Source organism: Salmo salar, chromosome ssa14, assembly GCF_905237065.1.
Source record: "Salmo salar chromosome ssa14, Ssal_v3.1, whole genome shotgun sequence".
NCBI classification, from domain to species: Eukaryota; Metazoa; Chordata; class Actinopteri; order Salmoniformes; family Salmonidae; genus Salmo; species Salmo salar.
In genome coordinates this window covers 96,317,572-96,338,263 of record NC_059455.1, presented here as the reverse complement: position 1 = coordinate 96,338,263, position 20,692 = coordinate 96,317,572, and the positions used below count along the sequence as shown (strand labels likewise).

The 20,692-nt window shown below is 42.8% G+C and overlaps 2 protein-coding genes across 3 annotated transcripts in view; both read left to right on the top strand.

Moving 5' to 3' along the window:
- The window catches only part of LOC106570711 (sodium-dependent neutral amino acid transporter B(0)AT1), a 29,189-nt gene extending 8,726 nt beyond the window's left edge, over nt 1-20,463 (top strand). Inside the window, exons 13-14 of one of the 2 annotated variants that reach the window (XM_045695071.1) lie at nt 232-441; nt 20,164-20,463. In XM_045695071.1, the coding sequence (XP_045551027.1) occupies nt 232-435 (204 nt within the window). In that variant the 3' untranslated portion in view covers nt 436-441; nt 20,164-20,463. Of the gene's footprint in view, nt 1-231; nt 3,419-20,163 lie in introns of those variants that run through there. The other variant, XM_014143189.2, reaches the window with a different exon arrangement.
- Nucleotides 3,674-20,463, top strand: LOC106570712 (sodium-dependent neutral amino acid transporter B(0)AT3). The gene is made up of 13 exons (XM_045695072.1): nt 3,674-4,483; nt 9,728-9,868; nt 10,029-10,166; nt 10,370-10,551; nt 11,318-11,428; nt 14,165-14,277; nt 14,458-14,586; nt 14,763-14,919; nt 15,072-15,140; nt 15,833-15,968; nt 16,124-16,283; nt 17,946-18,108; nt 20,033-20,463. Exons 1-13 carry the CDS (start codon nt 4,333-4,335, stop codon nt 20,234-20,236), a joined length of 1,854 nt encoding a protein of 617 aa, XP_045551028.1. The 5' UTR covers nt 3,674-4,332; the 3' UTR covers nt 20,237-20,463.
- Nucleotides 20,464-20,692: the final 229 nt, after the last annotated feature.

Here is a 20,692-nt window from a genome sequence, read left to right as displayed (position 1 = left end):
GTAGGTGTCATTTAAGAGGCTCAATAGTAGTGTGTGATAATTGTTCATACTAGTAAGCGGGACTAGGGTTTCAGTTGAGAGACAGCCACAGTCAGATGACTACATAGTACTCACCTAATAAGCAGTGCACTACAGCCTACAGGGAAAAGGTGTCATTTGCGATTTTCCCTGTGAGATGTCATTTGTTGCAGGGCAATTACGTTTTCTGATTCTAAATGTCTGTCTGTGCAGGTGAACTTCCCCGAAACAGAGGTTCTGCCGTATCCAGACTGGGTGTTTGCCATCTGTGTCCTGCTGTCTTCAGTACCAGTTATCTCCATCCCCCTGGTGGCCATCTACAGACTCATCTGCTGCATGTCAGGAAGACACTCTAATGACAGTCTCCACAACGATCTGAATCCTTATGCCAACGAAGGCTACGTTGTAGAGAGCTAGAACCTAAAGACACTCTATTTCGATCTATCCTCATCTGAGCAACATTGTAAAACAACGCTGAGGTGAAATAATTGCCTCACATCAACTGACCTTGACATTCCTTACACTCATGAATCAAAAGGGTGTTTATTTGTTTTTATTTTGTAATAATGAAGGACGGACGATCGGTTGCACTTGAATTGGACAGTGATTCTTTTTTTAAATGTCTCCAGGAGTAGTTTTTTTTTGTCTTTTGGGTGACACAAAGAGGATTGAAGAGCTGAGAATCGGTGAATGTGGATTTGTTGGTCAAAGTATTGATTTTTTTTGTATTTGTTTTCTCACACAGAACATAAAGATTAGAGCTAATGTAAACAGCATAGAGCTTTCAGTGTAAAGATAGTGTCTATGCCATTATGTTTTCTACTGGAAATGAAATTACATCTGTGATAGCAAATGTTCTTCCTTATTTCTTTCATAGGACCTACCACTCCTAAACCATAAACATTAGAGATAATACAGCAATTGGATGGAGAATAAACCTAGGCGTTGAAACCACAGTATGACAGCATGAAAAGATACTTTTAGTTTTACCAAAGCACAAAACATAAATAACTTTGTAATTACATATTGCTAGTGTGCTATATTACTTATATAAATATATACTTTATTTCAGTCACACATCACTGACACATAGCCTAGTAGACCAATCTGTTTGCACTTTAGCTAGCTAACTCCTCTGTCCTGTCTGTTGTCATGGCACTTTAGCTAGCTAACCCTTCTGTCTTGTCCGTTGTCATGGCACTTTAGCTAGCTAACTCCTCTGTCCTGTCTGTTGTCATGGCACTTTAGCTAGCTAACTCCTCTGTCCTGTCCGTTGTCATGCCACTTTAGCTAGCTAACTCCTCTGTCCTGTCTGTTGTCATGGCAATTTAGCTAGCTAACTCCTCTGTCCTGTCCGTTGTCATGGCACTTTAGCTAGCTAACTCCTCTGTCCTGTCTGTTGTCATGGCACTTTAGCTAGCTAACGCCTCTGTCCTGTCTGTTGTCAGGGCAATTTTAACTAGCTAACTCCTCTGTCCTGTCTGTTGTCATGGCACTTTAGCTAGCTAACCCTTCTGTCCTGTTTGTTGTCATGGCACTTTAGCTAGCTAACCCCCCCTTCCTGGCCGTTGTCATGGCACTTTAGCTAGCTAACTCCTTTGTCCTGTTTGTTGTCATGGCACTTTAGCTAGCTAACTCCTCTGTCCTGTCTGTTGTCATGGCACTTTAGCTAGCTAACCCTTCTGTCTTGTCTGTTGTCATGGCACTTTAGCTAGCTAACTCCTCTGTCCTGTCTGTTGTCATGGCACTTTAGCTAGCTAACTCCTCTGTCCTGTCTGTTGTCATGGCACTTAACTAGCTAACTCCTTTGTCCTGTCTGTTGTCATGGCACTTTAGCTAGCTAACTCCTCTGTCCTGTCCGTTGTCATGCCACTTTAGCTAGCTAACTCCTCTGTCCTGTCTGTTGTCATGGCAATTTAGCTAGCTAACTCCTCTGTCCTGTCCGTTGTCATGGCACTTTAGCTAGCTAACTCCTCTGTCCTGTCTGTTGTCATGGCACTTTAGCTAGCTAACTCCTCTGTCCTGTCTGTTGTCAGGGCAATTTTAACTAGCTAACTCCTCTGTCCTGTCTGTTGTCATGGCACTTTAGCTAGCTAACCCTTCTGTCCTGTTTGTTGTCATGGCACTTTAGCTAGCTAACCCCCCCTTCCTGGCCGTTGTCATGGCACTTTAGCTAGCTAACTCCTTTGTCCTGTTTGTTGTCATGGCACTTTAGCTAGCTAACTCCTCTGTCCTGTCTGTTGTCATGGCACTTAACTAGCTAACTCCTTTGTCCTGTCTGTTGTCATGGCACTTTAGCTAGCTAACTCCTCTGTCCTGTCTGTTGTCATGGCACTTCAGCTAGCTAACTCCTCTGTCCTGTCTGTTGTCATGGCACTTTAGCTAGCTAACTCCTCTGTCCTGTCTGTTGTCATGGCACTTTAGCTAGCTAACTCCTCTGTCCTGTCTGTTGTCATGGCATTTTAGCTAGCTAACCCTTCTGTCCTGTCCGTTGTCATGGCACTTTAGCAAGCTAACTCCTTTGTCCTGTCTGTTGTCATGGCACTTTAGCTAGCTAACTCTTCTGTCCTGTCCGTTGTCATGGCACTTTAGCTAGCTAACTCCTCTGTCCTGTCTGTTGTCATGGCAATTGCTAGAAAGAACGAAATATGACACACTTTGATGCGATGAATCAACAGGACAAAGTCCAGAGATAGAGATGGGAGGAGGTTTTTGTCTTGTTGATCTCACATTCAATCTTTATAGATTTTTTTACATGGCATGTTAAAGAGAGCTTTTTATTATCCTTATCGCTCTACTGTTTTATATCAATTTAATGATGTTTTGCCCTCTCTCTCTCTCAAATGATCTTGTGAAAGAGATGTGTTTTAATCAGGTTGTTTGTGCCAAGTCAATGATCTGCCAAACCTCAGCCCGCATCATCACTGCATCCCTAGTTAGACCGTAACCTGGGATGGTCAAATAAACCAACCACGACCACTCTACGACTATAAATTACACCTGGTACTAATTACGCTTGCTTTAAAGTACATTGGTATCAAAAAATAAGGTAGAGCCAAAACAGAATATTAAAACAAATCCTAAATGTCCATATATAAACAGATGCAACAAGGCTCCTTCCTACCTGTGCTGTTCTTTGCAGAAACCCTGACACACTGCCGTGGTTATTGGCCGTGGAGGAGGGGGCTGAGATTCTCGACTAGGCCCGGATGGCCTTGAAGTCCTCAGGTTTTTTTTGAGTGTGGCAGCCTGTCTGACTCGTGCTAGTCTGAAACCACCCAGCTTATGAGAGCTAGAATTGAACTATGGTTTTTGCTTTCTAATAACGAAGTCAAGTTTAACAATTAACCCTAATTTGTGTGTTAAATGAATAATAAACACTAACTTTGCTCTCACATCAGTGCTGATATTGCCACTGTTGTCATTTGTAACATGGCTATTTATTGTCTACCAAGTGTGCCTCTCACCTGTAAAGACAATTACTACACGGCACCACTTTGATACAGCTATGACTGGAAGTGACTTTTTGTAGCAGGTTAGGAGAGCATTTTCACTAACCCTAACTCTTTTCTTAACCTTAATCTAATTATCGTAACCTGCTGCATAAGTTCTCCTAACCTGCTACGAACAAAAAGTAACTTTCGGTCGTAGCTCTATCGAAGTGGTGGTTTTAAGGAATCTTCATACTACACACCACCAAGGGTCTGACAAGGAGGCTACTGGAAAGCTACAGGGACATAGGAAAACACTGGAGACTTGTTAGAGTTCCCTCACACATTGACCATTAACCCAAATTAGCTACTGTAACTTTACACTCTCGTCAGATCTGATATTGGCACTTTTGACTTGGACCCTGTGACCCTATGCAACTGTGTTTGCTTCTGTCTCTCTCCTTTCCCCAAGCTGGGCTCAACCAGGGACCCTGTGAACACATCGACAACTGTCACCCACGAAGCATCTTTACCCCGTCGCTCCACAAAAGCAGAGCAAGGAAATACAACTACAACTAGGTAGCCATTTCACATCGGCTGTACCTACTGTACACCACTCTACTGGAAAACTACAGTGGACACGGAAAAACACAGGAGACTCGTAGAGCGCTCTCACACATTAACCATGTGTTTCAGATCAGACACTGGAGTGAAGATACAAACACCCAACCAGTGAATTCAAGTGGACAACTGAATAACTGTGTTCACGCTACAGAATAAGCATTGGTTCAGAGTGCTAGAACCTCGGGCTAAAACACACTGGACTAAACTGAAAACCAGAGGTTGATCTACTACTGAGCTAAACTACTGCTGAGAGCTGAGCATGCCAGAGGAGGGTATGGAGGACAACAAGGTGGGAGAGGAGAGACCCAAGTGGAACAACAAGGCAGAGTACCTGCTGACCTGCATTGGCTTCGCTGTTGGAGTGGGGAACGTGTGGCGCTTCCCCTACCTCTGCCAGATTTACGGAGGGGGTATAGATGCTTTTACACTTATTTTCTTTAGTTTTTCCCCTACAACTTTGTTCATGTTAAAACTTTCTCTCAATTTAACATTTTAACTCCATGCATTTTTGTTTTCTATGGTGTATTTTTAGATTATTTTATAATGGTATGAGAGATAACTCCTAACATCTTGGACATTCATCTCTTAGATAAAACCTTCAAGCCTCAATCTTGTGATTTCTGTCCATGTTGTATCAATATGTACTGCACAGACCAACTACATCATGTTTGAGGATACAGAGTAACTGACAGTAGTTAAACATTATCTACTCGGTTTATATATCTGAATACATAATGAACAGAAACTGCATGATTGTGGCTTAGAAGTGTTATCTAAGATATGCCATCCTACAACACCAGGCTTCTATTCTCATAGGCTCTCCTACAACACCAGGCTTCTATTTTCATAGGCTCTCCTATAACATCAGGCTTCTATTCTCATAGGCTCTCCTACAACACCTGGCTGATGTTTAGGTCTTAAACAATCACTATGGGTTTAACACTGGAAGCGGGTTTAACCTCTACGGGATCGGTGTCCCGGTGTTGCTAAACTGCGCTAATGTGACTAGAATGACGTTGTATACCATAGCCAACTTTCCGGGACATAGACATGTCTTATACGGGCAGAAAGCTCAAATTTGTGTTAATCTAACTGCAGTTTCCAATTAACAGTAGCTATTACAGTGAAAAGAGACCATGCTATTGTTTGAGGAGAGTGCACAACAACAAAACACTTTTATCATGGCAACTGGTTTGATACATTCACCTCTGAAGGTAAATAATGTACTTACATTCAGTAATCTTGCTCTGATTTGTCATCCTGACAGTCCCAGAGATAAAATGCAGCATAGTTTTATTGTGCTGTAATGCAATTCTTCACTGGATCAGTCTGAAACTTTGCACACCCACTGCTGCCATCTGGTGGCCAAATTCTAAATTACCCCTAGACTCCTATAAAAGTATGGCCTTTCTCTTGTATTTCAAAGATGATTCAAAAAAATTAAACACATTTTTTATTTTGTATTGTCTTTTACCAGATCTAAGGTGTTATATTCTGCTAAACTAATTTCACATTTCCACAAACTTCAAAGTGTTTCCTTTCAAATGGTATCAAGAATCAAATCAAACTTTATTTGTCACATGCGCAGAATACAACAAGTGTAGACTTTACCGTGAAATGCTTACTAACAAGTCCCCTACCCTACCCCCTTCCCTACCCAACCCAACCTACAAGCCTTCTTAGGGATAGGCATCCCATCAACGAGGCAGTAGTAAATCATGCAAATCCGTATGTTACGAATGCAGATTTGAGAGAAACAACACATCGGTACATGTACAGTTGAAGTCGGAATTTTACATACATTTTAGCCAAATACATCTAAACTCAGTTTTTGACAGTTCCTGACATTTAATCCTAGTAAAAATTCCCAGTCTTAGGTCAGTCAGGATCACCACTTTATTTTAAGAATGTGAAATGTCAGAATAATAGTAGAGAGAATGATTTATTTCAGCTTTTATTTCTTTCATCACATTCCCAGTGGGTCAGAAGTTTACATACACTCAATTAGTATTTGGTAGCATTGCTTTTAATTGTTTAACTTGGGTCAAACATTTCAGGTAGCCTTCCAGAAGCTTCCCACAATAAGTTGGGTGAATTTTGGCCCATTCCTCCTGACAGAGCTTGTGTAACTGAGTCAGGTTTGTAGGCGTCCTTGCTCGCACACGCTTTTTCAGTTCTGCCCACACATTTTCTATAGGATTGAGGTCAGGACTTTGTGATGGCCACTCCAATACCTTGACTTTGGTGTTGTTAAGCCATTTTGCCACAACTTTGGAAGTATGCTTTGGGTCATTGTCCATTTGGAAGATCCATTTGCGACCAAGCTTTAACTTCCTGACTGATGTCTTGAGATGTTGCTTCAATATATCCAGGTAATTTTCCTTTCTCATGATGCCATCTATTTTGTGAAGTGCACCAGTCCCTCCTGCAGCAAAGTACCCCCACAACATGATGCTGCCACCCCCCGTGCTTCACGGTTGGGATGTTGTTCTTTGGCTTGCAAGCCTCCCCCTTTTTCCTCCAAAAATAACATTGGTCATTATGGCCAAACAGTTGTATTTTTGTTTCATCGGACCAGAGGACATTTCTCCAAAAAGTACGATCTTTGTCCCCATGGCAGTTGCAAACCGTAGTCTGGCTTTTTTATGAGGGGGTTTGGAGCAGTGGCTTCTTCCTTGTTGAGCGGCCTTTCAGGTTATGTCGATATAGGACTCGTTTTACTGTGGATATGGATACTTTTGTACCTGTTTCCTCCAGAATCTTCACAAGGTCCTTTGCTGTTGTTCTGGGATTGATTTGCACTTTTCGCACCAAAGTACATTAATCTCTAGGAGGCAGAACATGAGTCCTTCCTGAGCGGTATGATGGCTGCGTGGTCCCATGGTTTTTATACTTGCGTACTATTGTTGTACAGATGAACGTGGTACCTTCAGGCGTTTGGAATTTGCTCCCAAGGATGAACCAAACTTGTGGAGGTCTACAATTGTTTTTGAGGTCTTGGCCTATTTCTTTTGATTTTCCCATGATGTCAAGAAAAGAGGCACTGAGTTTGAAGGTAGGCCTTGAAATACATCCACAGGTACACCTCCAATTGGCTCAAATGATGTCAATTAGCCTATCAGAAGCTTCTAAAGCCATGACATAATTTTCTGGAATTTTCCAAGCTGTTTAAAGGCACAGTCAACTTCGTGTATGTAAACTTCTGACCCACTGGAATTGTGATACAGTGAATTATAAGTGAAATAATCTGTCTGTAAACAATTGTTGGAAGAATTACTTGTGTCATGCACAAAGTAGATGTCCTAACCGACTTGCCAAAACTATAGTTTGTTGTACAGAAACTTGTGGAGTGGTTGAAAAAAGAGATTTAATGACTCCAACCTAAGTGTATATAAACTTCCGACTTCAACTGTAAGTGTCTTATATCAGCTGATAATATAACTGCACTCTCCAATTTACTGTAGCTTTTACTGCTAAGAAATGCCATGCTATTGTTTGAGGAGAGCTCCTAACAACAAAATGCTTTTTCACAGTGATAGGTTTAATAAATTCACCTCTGAAGGTGAAATGTGTACTTACATTCTGAAATCTTGCTTTGATTTATCATCCCAAGGGTCCCAGAGGTAACATGAAGTGTCATTTTGTTTGATAAAATCCTTTTTCATATCTATAAAAAGGTCCATATAACATGCACAATCAATTTTGTATTTCCACTCGTTCAATTTGCAAAGAAAGGAATCTGTGAAAATCTCATCCTAAACGTTGTTTCAACCAGTCAAATCACGTTCGTATTTATTCCTCAGAGATCCTAGAATGTAACCAGACTTCACTATATCATTAGGGGTGTAGTATATCCTATAGGACTCCAAATTTGGTCAGAGAGCGATGCCTTCATGGCACGCCGATGACACGGGCGGTCTTCATTTGATTGACTGTAACGAGGTCAAATAAGCACCAATCGGGATAAAACAAAGCTAGCTAGATAGCCAATGAGCTGGGCTTCCCATATCTGTCACACAATTTTGCTGCTAACCTTGTGCAATAGCAAGCCTTTTCCTTTTGGACAAATATTGCAAGAATAATGGTGAGTTATGAAGTTATGAAAACTGTGTGTTTTGCAAATCTTGAACTTACAATGAGGCTACTAATAATGGAAAGGCTAAATCAAAGTCCAAGTATACAGATTTGACGGATATTCTTGCAGAAAAATGTAATGTAAATATAAATGTGTCCTTCACGATTTGCCCAAATGTACCTGGGTGATTTCACACTAAATGTCATGTAGTTTGCTCATACTTCAAGTTATCAGTCTGATAACAGATTAGTTGAGCTAATTTGTACATGTAGGTAGGGGTAAAGTGAATATGCATAGATAAATATACTTTTATTGGAAACGTCAGACTGAGGAGGATATGATTCTAAAATGGCCAATGCGATTAGCATGAGGTTGTAAGTAACAAGAACATTTCCCAGGACGTAGACATATCTGATATTGGCAGAAAGCTTACATTCTTCTTAATCTAACTACACTATTCAATTTACAGTAGCTATTACAGTGAAAGAATACCATGCTATTGTTTGAGGAGAGTGCACTTTTGAACACGAAAAGTTATTAATAAACAAATTAGGCACATTTGGGCGGTCTTGATACAATATTTTGAAAAGAAATGCAATGTTTTTTTGGATCAGTCTAAAACTTTGCACATACACTGATGCCATCTAGTGGCCAAAATCTTAATTGCACCTGGGCTGGAATAATACATTATGGCCTTTGTCTTGCATTTCAAAGATGATAGTACAAAATAAATACAAAAGAACGGTTGGTTTTTTCTTTGTATTATCTTTTACCAGATCTATTGTGTTATATTCTACTACATTCCTTTCACATTTCCATAAACTTCAAAGTGTTTCCTTTCAAATGGTACCAAGAATATGCATATCCTTGCTTCAGGGCCTGAGCTACAGGAAGTTCGATTTGGGTATGTCATTTTAGGTGAAAATTGAAAAAAAAATTGGATAATCCTTATTAATATATTCAGACCCGACCCAAATCCATTACAATTTAAAATGCTATGGAGACCAATATATCACATAAGAAAGAAATGTGTACATTTAATGAGAATTTGTACGGTGTTCATGAGTAAAATAAACAACTAGCCTATAAGGTTCCAGGGTTTAAGTTTAGGGTTAATTGGATAATTAGATTGTTGACAGTTAGGTATTGAACATCTCTTTCCCCAGGTGTGTTCCTTACCTGATAGCCCTGGTGTTTGACCCCTGTCCCCTCTCTCCAGGTGTGTTCCTGATCCCTTACCTGATAGCCCTGGTGTTTGACCCCTGTCCCCTCTCTCCAGGTGTGTTCCTGATCCCCTACCTGATAGCCCTGGTGTTTGACCCCTGTCCCCTCTCTCCAGGTGTGTTCCTGATCCCCTACCTGATAGCCCTGGTGTTTGACCCCTGTCCCCTCTCTCCAGGTGTGTTCCTGATCCCCTACCTGATAGCCCTGGTGTTTGACCCCTGTCCCCTCTCTCCAGGTGTGTTCCTGATCCCCTACCTGATAGCCCTGGTGTTTGACCCCTGTCCCCTCTCTCCAGGTGTGTTCCTGATCCCCTACCTGATAGCCCTGGTGTTTGACCCCTGTCCCCTCTCTCCAGGTGCGTTTCTGATCCCCTACCTGATAGCCCTGGTGTTTCAGGGTCTGCCTCTGCTCTACTTGGAGCTGGCTATAGGACAGAGGCTCCGCATGGGCAGCATCGGAGTCTGGAACTCCATATCACCCTACCTGGGAGGAGTAGGTAGGTGATGAAACCCTGATGAAGACAGCTTAGCTGTTGAAACGTTGGTTCAATCAATTATTTCATCGGAGTCATTAAATTGTGCAGTTGTTTCTTCCTCTCAGGAGTAGGTGGGTGGCTGCTGTTTGGTGTTTCTGATCTACACTCCCATGTCCATCAGGTGTAGCCTCTATGGTGGTGTCCTTCTGTGTGAGTCTGTTCTACAACACTATCTTGGCCTGGGTCCTCTGGTACCTCTTCAACTCCTTCCAGGAACCCCTGCCCTGGAGCCAATGTCCCCTCAACCACAACAACACAGGTATGAAGCGCTTTGAGTACAACAGTTGGTAGAAAATCGCTATATACTGTAAATTCTATTAATTATTTGTATTATTAGTTCATTCAAGCTATTTGTTCATTTGTCAGGAACCATGCACAGTTTGTAGGTTGGACCATAGTTGAAGAATGAACAGCAAGTGTACATTATGTAATTTGACCAAAGTGAATTATAATTTGAACCAGGGTACGTGGAGGAGTGTGTAGAAAGCACGCCGGTCAACTACTTCTGGTACCGTCAGACCCTGAACATCACTCCTAACATGGAGACCAGTGGCTCTCTACAGTGGTGGATGGTGGTCAGCTTAGCTACCGCCTGGTCTATCCTTTACATCTGTTTTATCAGGGGGATCGAGACCATCGGCAAGGTGAGAGGCAGACAGTGTGCTGCATTTTAAAGCCTGGAACAGATATAGCCAATATGGTTTCATGCAATTTTAGAACAAAGTTTGCTCAATCTGACCAATCTAATTTTAGAACGTCTCATATCGGCTGCTGGAGTTACCAATATTTAAATCTTAAGCTATAGACTTGAGACGAGATGGATCTGTTTAGCCAGAGAACAGTGTGCTGACGTTCTGTCTTTAGCCAAGCAGACAGCTAGCTAGCTATTTTACTGCAGTTAGGTAACCCTAGCTTGCTGATATTTCTCTGACAAATCAAACAAAAGTGTGCCCCGTTTCTGATGCATGTATTTCATGATACAACACCTTGCTTCAACCAAGTGGCAACTTGGTTCATCACGTGTTTGTAAAGAGGCACCGATACCATGGAAAAGGTTTCAAACCCCAAGTCACGTCTCTTCGACCTGAATGTCCTATCAGCTGTTCTACGGCCTTCCCTGTAGCTCAGTTGGTAGAGCATGGTGTTTGCAACGCCAGGGTTGTGGGTTTGATTCCCACGGGGGGCCAGTACAACAACAAAAAAAAAGAGAAAAAAAAATGTATGAAATGTATGCATTCACTACTGTAAGTTGTTCTGGATAAGAGTGTCTGCTAAATGACTAAAATGTAAATGTACAACACAATATTCTAAAAGTAGCAAACATCTGCCAACTTTAGAATGTTGATCTTTGTTGGAGTTTGTTGTGGCTTTAAAAATATATATACCTTTTCATCACCTGTCTTATTACAGGCTGTGTATGTAACAGCAACGTTCCCCTACCTGGTACTAACCATCTTCATGGTGAGAGCCCTGACCCTACCTGGATCATCTGAAGGTCTAATGTATCTGTTCACACCTGATGTAAGTCCTGTCTGTCTGTCTGTCTGTCTGTCTGTCTGTCTGTCTGTCCGTCCGTCTGTCCGTCTGTCCGTCCGTCCGTCTGTCTGTGTCTATAAGGATGGCTGAATCTCAACACTGTTCACTCGGACACTCGAGTCCATCTCAAACGCTAGATTCTCCACCTCGTCCTTTGTTTTTGCATAGGAGGTCACGCCATTGTACATCTAGGTAAAGAGTTTTGTGTATTTTTGAAGTTTGATCACGTACACAAAAACTTATCCATTAGCTTGCTAAGCCTGAGCAACAAAAGAGAAGATTACCAGCTAGTGGAACACTGAGCATTTGGCCACTGAAGTCGGTTACAAAGACAATGGTCAGTACTTTGTTGAAGCACCTTTGGCAGCGATTAAAGCCTTGATTATTCTTGGGTAGGACGCTACAAGCTTGGCCACCTGTATTTTGAGGACTTTCTCCCATTCTTCTCTGCAGATCCTCTCAAGCTCTGTCAGGTTGGATGGGGAGCATCGCTGCACAGCTACAGTACCAGTCAAAAGTTTGGACACACCTACTCATTCAAGGGTTTTTGTAGAATAATAGTGAAGACATCAAAATAATTAAACCATCTTGTTGGCTGCTTTTCCTTCACTCTGCGGACCAACTCTTCCCAAACCATCTCAATTGGGTTGTGGTTGGGTGATTGTGGAGGCCAGGTCATCTGATGCAGCACTCCATCACCCTCCTTCTTGGTCAAATATCCTTTACACAGCCTGGAGGTGTGTTGGGTCAAAAAACAAATGATAGTCCCACTGATTGCAAACCAGATGGGATGGCGTACCACTGCAGAATGCTGTGTAGCCATGCTCGTTAATGTGCCTTTAACTCTAAATAAATCACGGACAGTGTCACCAGCAAAGCACCCCCACACCATCACACCTCTTCCTCCATGCTCACGGTGGGAACCATACATGCAGATATCATCCGTTCACCTACTCTGTGTCTCACTAAGACACGGCGGTTGGAAGCAAAAATCTCAAATTTGGAATCATCAGACCAAAGGACAGATTTCCACCGGTCTAATGTCCATTGCTCATGTTTCTTGGCCCAAGCAAGTCTCTTCTTATTACTGGTGTCTCCTCTGAACAGTTGATGTTGAGATGTGTCTGTTACTTGAACTCTGTGAAGCATTTATTTGGGCTGCAATTTTTGAGTCTGGTAACTCAAATGAACTTATCCTCTGCAGCTGAGGTAACTCTGGGTCTTCCTTTCCTGTGGCGGTCCTCATGAGAGCCAGTTTCATCATAGTGCTTAATTGTTTTTGCAACTGCACTTGAAGAAACTTTAAAAGTTATTCAGGATTGACTGACCTTCATGTCTTAAAGTAATGATGGACTGTCATTTCTCTTTGCTTATTTTAGCTATTCTTGACATAATATTGACTTTGTCTTTTACCAAATAGGGCTATCTTCTGTATACCAACCCTACCTTGTCACAACGCAAGTGATTGGCTCAAACGCATTAAGGAAAGAAATTCCACAAATTAACTTTTAAGAAGGCACACCTGTTAATTGAAATTCATTGCAGGTGACTACCTAATGAAGCTGATTGAGAGAATGCCAAGAGTGTGCAAAGCTGCCATTAAGGCAAAGGATGGCTACTTTTAAGAATGAACACTTTTTTCGTTACTACATGATTCCATATATGTTATTTCTTATCTTTAATGTCTTTACTATTATTGTACAATGAGGAAAATAGTAAAAATAAAGAAAACTCCAGAGATGTTCGATCGGGTTCAAGTCCGAGCTCTGGCTGGGCCACTCAAGGACATTCAGACGCTTGTCCCGAAGCCACTCCTGCGTTGTCTTGGCTCTGTGCTTAGGGTCGTTGTCCTGTTGGAAGGTGAACCTTCTCCCCAGTCTGAGGTCCTGAGGTCCTGTCTGCTTTATCAAGGATCTCTCTGTACTTTGCTTCGCTCCTCTTTCCCTCGATCCTGTCTAGTCTCACAGTCCCTGCTGCTGAAAAACATCCCCACAGCATGATGCTGCCACCACCATCATTATAGGGTTTTGTGTGTAGATTGATGAGATTATTTTTTATTTTTTATCCAGTTTAGAATAATGCTCTAATGTAACAAAATGTGGAAAAAGTGAAGGAGTCTGAATTTTTTCTGAATGTTATCCAAGCATTTCGCTACACCTGCAATAACATCTGCTAAACATGTGACCAATAAAATCTGATTTGATGTCCTTGCTCAGCCACGACTCTGAAAAACATAGGATATTACTATTCTTCAGGTCCTGTTGATAGGATAGTCTCCAACAGAGCTCATCCAGTTTATTCTCCAGTGATTAGCATGTTCACCAATAGAACGGAGGGTAGAGGCGGTTTATCACCGACGTAGTTTTATCAGGGTTCCAGATCGTTTGCCTCTCTTGCGCCATCTCTTCCTCTTCGAGTCCCGAGGGCCTGGTCCGGAATGAGCAGGACATCCACAGCTGCCGACTCGTTGAAGCAGAACTCTTCATCCAAATCAAGATTTTGTATTCTTCTTCTGATGTCCAAAAGCTATTTCTGGTCAGGAAATGCTGGTGGAAATATTATGTACAAAAAAGTTAACATCAGTGATAAAGGGCTCAGGGGCTTCAGTTTGTGTGTGAGAGAAAGACAGAGGGAAAGTAACGTGGCTTTACAATCCACCTGATCTGTAATAATGTTAAAAAATATATTCCAAACTGTGTTTCTGTCTGTGTGTCTCATCAGTGGGAGATCCTGAAGGACCCGCAGGTATGGCTGGATGCTGCTACTCAGATCTTCTTCTCTCTGTCAGTTGCCTTTGGTGGACTCATCTCATTCTCCAGTTACAACAGCCAGAAGTGAGCCCAATGGTCAATCATTATTAGTAACATCAACCTTTATGGGTCCAGCATGCCATTCAGCATTCTAAGGCTTTTAATTTGCCATACCGTTCACCTTCCTTGACATAACTTCCTGGCTGTTCCACCATGGACCAATAATTTGCATTCACTTTGTTTCTTGTCTGTGTGTTTGGTCAGGAATGACTGTGAAAGGGATGCTGTTTTAGTGGGGGTTATAAACAGTGCTACATCAATCTATGCCTCCATCCCCATCTTTGCCATCCTGGGATTCAAGGCCCACACCAACTATGTCACCTGTCTGAATGGGTAGGTGTGATAAAATGGACGTTTATTTGGCAACATTTGCTAAATCATGAAACTAGTTTGCAGTCAAGTTGTGAAACCTTTATATTCTACCTTGTGTGTTTGATATCCTCTGGAAAAGCAGATGCAAACTCAACCAAAACAAATGACCAATATGTTTCTCTTGTTGTAACTTACAGTAACATCTTAGCACTGACCAATGAGTTTGATATTGGCGACATGAACATAACAGTTGAAAACTACGAGCAGTGGTTTGACTCTTTAAATGGGACACAACCATCCAGAGTATCCGATCTCAACCTGAAGACATGCGACCTGCAAACCTTCTTGGATCAGGTACTATACTCAGGAGTTAAACTACCTCAGGGCAACAACAAAAAAACGACCTCAGGAGTTGAGTCAAGTTTTCTTGATATTCAACCCTCACTCGCTGCATAAAAGAAGCTAATTGGTTGTCTTGTTTCCATCTCTCTCCATCCTCCCTCCAGAGTGCGTCTGGTACTGGGTTAGCGTTCATCGTGTTCACAGAAGCGGTGATATCGATGCCTGGCTCTCAGGTATGGGCTGACCCTTTGTTTTATTTTTTATATTACTTCTTTAAAAAAAAACGACAGTTCAAATACAGAGACAACTCTGTGTTGAACCCAGTTAAATTCATCTGTATCTGATTAGATTCCTGTCTGATTGACCAGGTGTGGGCTGTGTTCCTGTCTGATTGACCAGGGGTGTGGACTGTGTTGCTGATATGAATCCTGTCTGATTGACCAGGTGTGGGCTGTGTTGTTTTGAGTCCTGTCTGTTTGACTAGGTGTGTGGGCTGTTGTTGATGTGATTCCTGTCTGATTGACCAGGCGAGGGCTGTTGTGATTCCTGTCTGATTGACCAGGCGAGGGCTGTTGTTGTGTATCCTGTCTGATTGACCAGGTGTGGGCTGTGTTGTTTTGAGTCCTGTCTGTTTGACTAGGTGTGTGGGCTGTTGTTGATGTGATTCCTGTCTGATTGACCAGGCGAGGGCTGTTGTTGTGATTCCTGTCTGATTGACCAGGCGAGGGCTGTTGTTGTGAATCCTGTCTGATTGACCAGGCGAGGGCTGTGTTGTTGTGAATCCTGTCTGATTGACCAGGTGTGGGCTGTGTTGTTTTGAGTCCTGTCTGTTTGACCAGGGGTGTGGGCTGTTGTTGACGTGAATCCTGTCTGTTTGACCAGCTGTGGGCTGTGTTGTTGTTGTGATTCCTGTCTGTTTGACCAGGTGTGGGCTGTGCTCTTCTTCATCATGCTGTTCAGTCTGGGTCTGTCCTCCATGTTTGGTAATCTGGAGGGCGTCCTCACGCCCCTTCATGACCTCAAACTGGTACCCAAGTGGATGCCCAATGAGCTCTTCACAGGTAAAAGCCAAAAAAGGAAATGATCAGATTTTTCGTATCTTTCAACATTGCCAATGTGTGACGAAACACTGTTATTTTGGAAACTATCTTAACGCCGTCTTCTGTTTTCTCTGTCTCGCTCTCCCTCCATCACTCCCCACCTTCTTTCCCTCCAGCAATAATCTGCCTGGTATCGTTCCTGGTGGCTCTGATATTCTGTCTGGGTTCAGGGAACTACTGGTTGGAGGTCTTTAACAGTTACGTGGGCTCCGTTCCTTTTCTCATCATCGCCTTCTTTGAGATCATCGCTGTGGCATACATCTACGGAATAGGACGGTAAGAGCCTCATAATAATACTATAGTTGTCCTGGTTTGAACTGTAATGAGCGTCTTCCCACTGGGCACACACACTGGTTGAATGACTTTGAACCAACGTGGAATAGACATTGAATTGACGTCTGTGCCGCAGTGTCTTGTCTTTAGAATGGGGCAGATTGCTAGGAACCTCTCAGAGGAACATGTCTGTTGTTGGTCTGTTAAACCTTTAAATATAGCAGTTGTTCACCTAATCTTTGGGTTCAGCATTTTCTACAACTTGAGCAAATGTATGATTCCCGACACAATCCACTTGTGACCGATTAGGTTTTAATCCTGGATCATCTACATGTTATAGAACCTGCACAGGGTTGCAAAATTCCAGTAACTTTACCCAAATTCCAAGATTTAAAAAAAATCCTGTTTGGAGGACTCTGGATTTCCTGCTTACTCCCTACTGAATCAGGGAATCTTACAGACGGGGTTTCTGGGAATTTAGGGAAAATCTACTGGAATTTTGCAACCCTAAACTGAATTTGAGTCATCTGCAGTTCAGAGGCATTAGTTCCGCTTTCATCTGTTCCTCTTCCATCTCTTTCTCTTATTCTTCTATCTGAGCCTGTAGTGGGGGGGGCCTCGATGGGGCTGTAGTGGAGCGAGTTGATACCTTCAAGTTCCTTGGTGTCCGAATCACCAACAAACTATCATGGTCCAAACACACCAAGACAGATGTGAAGTGGGAAATAAAGCCTATTCCCCCTCAGGAGACTGAAAATATTTGGTATGGGTCCTCAAAAAGTTCTACAGCTGCACCATCGAGAGCATCCTGACTGGTTGCATCACTGCCTGGTATGGCAACTGCTCGGCCCCCGACCGCAAGGCACTACAGAGGGTACGGCCCAGTACATCACTGGGGACAAGCTTCCTGCCATCCAGGACCTCTATACCAGGCGGTGTCAGAGGAAGGCCCTAAAAATTGTCAAAGACTCCAACCACCCTAATCATAGACTGTTCTCTCTGCTACCGCACGGCAAGCGGTACCGGAGCACCAAGTCTAGGTCCAAAAGGCTTCTAAACAGGTTTCTACTACCAAGCCATAAGACTCCTGAACAGCTAATCAAATGGCTATTTGCATCGTTCCCCCCCACCCCCTCTTTTACACTGCTGCTACTCTGTTTACTATCTACGCATAGTCACTGTAATTCACCCTACATTTACATATTACCCCTGTACATAGCCTTGCTTGTTATTTTACTGCTGTTCGTTATTTTTATTTCTAACTTAACACTTATTTTTCTCAGAACTGCATTGTTGGTTAAGGGCTTGTAAGTAAGCATTTCACTGTGAGGTCTACACCTGTTGTATTCAGCATTTCACTGTGAGGTCTACTACACCTGTTGTATTCAGCATTTCACTGTAAGGTCTACACCTGTTGTATTCAGCATTTCACTGTAAGGTCTACTACACCTGTTGTATTCAGCATTTCACTGTAAGGTCTACTACACCTGTTGTATTCAGCATTTCACTGTAAGGTCTACTATACCTGTTGTATTCAGCATTTCAATGTAAGGTCTACTACACCTGTTGTATTCAGCATTTCACTGTAAGCTCTATACCTGTTGTATTCGGTGCACGTGACACATAAAATTTGATTTGATTTAAAGCCTCTTCCTGTCTCCATAGGTTCAGTGATGACTTGGAGTTCATGACAGGACGTAGACCCAACATCTTCTGGAAAGTCTGCTGGTTGGTCATCAGCCCTCTGATGCTGTTGGTGGTGTTGGTGGCGTACGTTGCCGTCCAGGCCCAGACACACCCCACCTACCCAGCATGGAATCCTGACTATGTAAGAGCCACCACTGCTAACGCAGCCTTTTCAAACCCAAATCCTCGGGGACCTCCACAGTTGCACCACCCATTTTGCCCTCAGAACAGCCTAAATTCAGATCAGCTTTAACATTGCAGATTGAAGCAACAATCAATGTAATTAGGTGCATCATTTCTAATCCCCTATACAGTTTATATACTGCTCAAAAAAATAAAGGGAACACAACACATCCTAGATCTGAATGAAAGAAATAATCTTATTATAGCGGTCCTGCTGCTGGGTTGTTGCCCTCCTACGGCCTCCTCCATGTCTCCTGATGTACTGGCCTGTCTCCTGGTAGCGCCTCCATGCTCTGGACACTACGCTGACAGACACAGCAAACCTTCTTGCCACAGCTCGCATTGATGTGCCATCCTGGATGAGCTGCACTACCTGAGCCACTTGTGTGGGTTGTAGACTCCGTCTCATGCTACCACTAGAGTGAAAGCACCGCCAGCATTCAAAAGTGACCAAAACATCAGCCAGGAAGCATAGGAACTGAGAAGTGGTCTGTAGTCCCCACCTGCAGAACCACTCCTTTATTGGTGGTGTCTTGCTAATTGCCTATAATTTCCACCTGTTGTCTATTCCATTTGCACAACAGCATGTGACATTTATTGTCAATCAGTGTTGCTTCCTAAGTGGACAGTTTGATTTCACAGAAGTGTGATTGACTTGGAGTTACATTGTGTTGTTTAAGTGTTCCCTTTATTTTTTTGAGCAGTATATATATTTAATCTGCAAAAGATTATATATATAAAAAAAGAGCAAAAATAAATAACTATGGGGATGAGGTAGTTGGATGGGCTGTTTACAGATGGGCTATGTACAGGTGCAATGATCAGTAAGCTGCTCTGACAGCTGATGCTTAGAGTTAGAGAGGGAGATATAAGACTCCAGCTTCAGTGATTTTCGCAATTCGTTCCAGTCATTGGCAGCAGAGAACTGGAAGGAAAGGCGGCCAAAGGAGGTGTTGGCTTTGGGGGTGACCAGTAAGATATATACCTGCTGGAGTGCGTGCTACGGGTGGGTGCTGCTATGGTGACCAGTGAGCTGAGATAAGGCGTGGCTTTACCTAGCAAAGACTTATAGATGACCTGGAGCCAGTGGGTTTGGCGATGAATATGAAGCGAGGACCAGCCAACGAGAGTGTGCAGTGGTGGGTAGTATATGGGGCTTTGGTGACAAAACGGATGGCACTGTGATAGACTACATCCAGTTTGCTGAGTAGAGTGTTGGAAGCTATTTTGTAGATGACATCGCCGAAGTCGAGGATCGGTAGTATGGTCAGTTTTACGAGGGTATGTTTGGCAGCATGAGTGAAGGAGGCTTTGTTTGCGAAATAGGAAGCCGATTCTGGATTTAATTTTGGATTGGAGATGTTTGATGCAAGTCTGGAAGGAGAGTTTACAGTCTAGCCAGACACCTAGGTATTTGTAGTTGTCCACATATTCTAAGTCAGAACCGTCGAGAGTAGTAATACTGGACGGGCGGGCAGGTGCAGGCAGCGATCGGTTGAAGAGCATGCATTTAGTTTTACTTGTATTTAAGAGCAGTTGGAGGCCACGGAAGGAGAGTTATATGGCATTGAAACTCGTCTGGAGGGTTGTTAACACAGTGTCCAAAGAAGGGCCAGAAGTATACAGAATGGTGTCGTCTGTGTAGATGTGGATCAGAGACTCACCAGCAGCAAGAGCAACATCATTAATGTATATACAATAGTAGTGCATGATAAGCGGGACTAGGGTTTCAGTTGAGAGACAGCCACAGTCAGATGACTACATAGTACTCACCTAATAAGCAGTGCACTACAGCCTACAGGGAACAGGTGCGATTTTCCCTGTGAGATGTCATTTGTTGCAGGGCAATTACGTTTTCTGATTCTAAATGTCTGTCTGTGCAGGTGAACTTCCCCGAAACAGAGGTTCTGCCGTATCCAGACTGGGTGTTTGCCATCTGTGTCCTGCTGTCTTCAGTACCAGTTATCTCCATCCCCCTGGTGGCCATCTACAGACTCATCTGCTGCATGTCAGGAAGACACTCTAATGACAGTCTCCACAACGATCTGAATCCTTATGCCAACGAAGGCTACGTTGTAGAGAGCTAGAACCTAAAAGACTCTGTACTTCCTGTTTGAGCTTTTATTGTAAACAGGAATCAGGAGGATATAATTATGGTCATGTTTGTTAAAGGGATGGAGAGAGAGCCGTGTAATGCGTTTGGAGTAAAAGGTGACCAAGAACTTTGTCGCTTCTCGGTGCACAGGTGACATGCTGGTAAAAAAATGAGGTAAAACGGATTACAGTTTGCTTGCATTAAAAAATATATATATATATATATTTTTTTTTTTTTTAATCGCCGAACATGAGAAGCGCCACCTTTGGATGTGCATTTTCTTGTTTGCTTATGGCCATAAACAGCTCGTTGAGTGCGGTGTTAGTGAACAGATTTCATTGGCCTAGTCAGGCGTGATTTTAGATCCTTCAACAGAAGTCGCGAGAGACTGTGACTCTCCATAGTATATTGTACCCAGGTCGACTGACCACAAGGGAACTGCCTTTTG

Bases quoted from the DNA above. Each gene is read 5' to 3' on its own strand.
- LOC106570712 (XM_045695072.1), top strand. From the start codon at position 4,333: ATGCCAGAGGAGGGTATGGAGGACAACAAGGTGGGAGAGGAGAGACCC. The intron at 9,869-10,028 runs GTAGGTGATGAA...CATGTCCATCAG, and splicing joins ACCCTACCTGGGAGGAGTAG to GTGTAGCCTCTATGGTGGTG. The intron at 10,167-10,369 runs GTATGAAGCGCT...AATTTGAACCAG, and splicing joins CCTCAACCACAACAACACAG to GGTACGTGGAGGAGTGTGTA.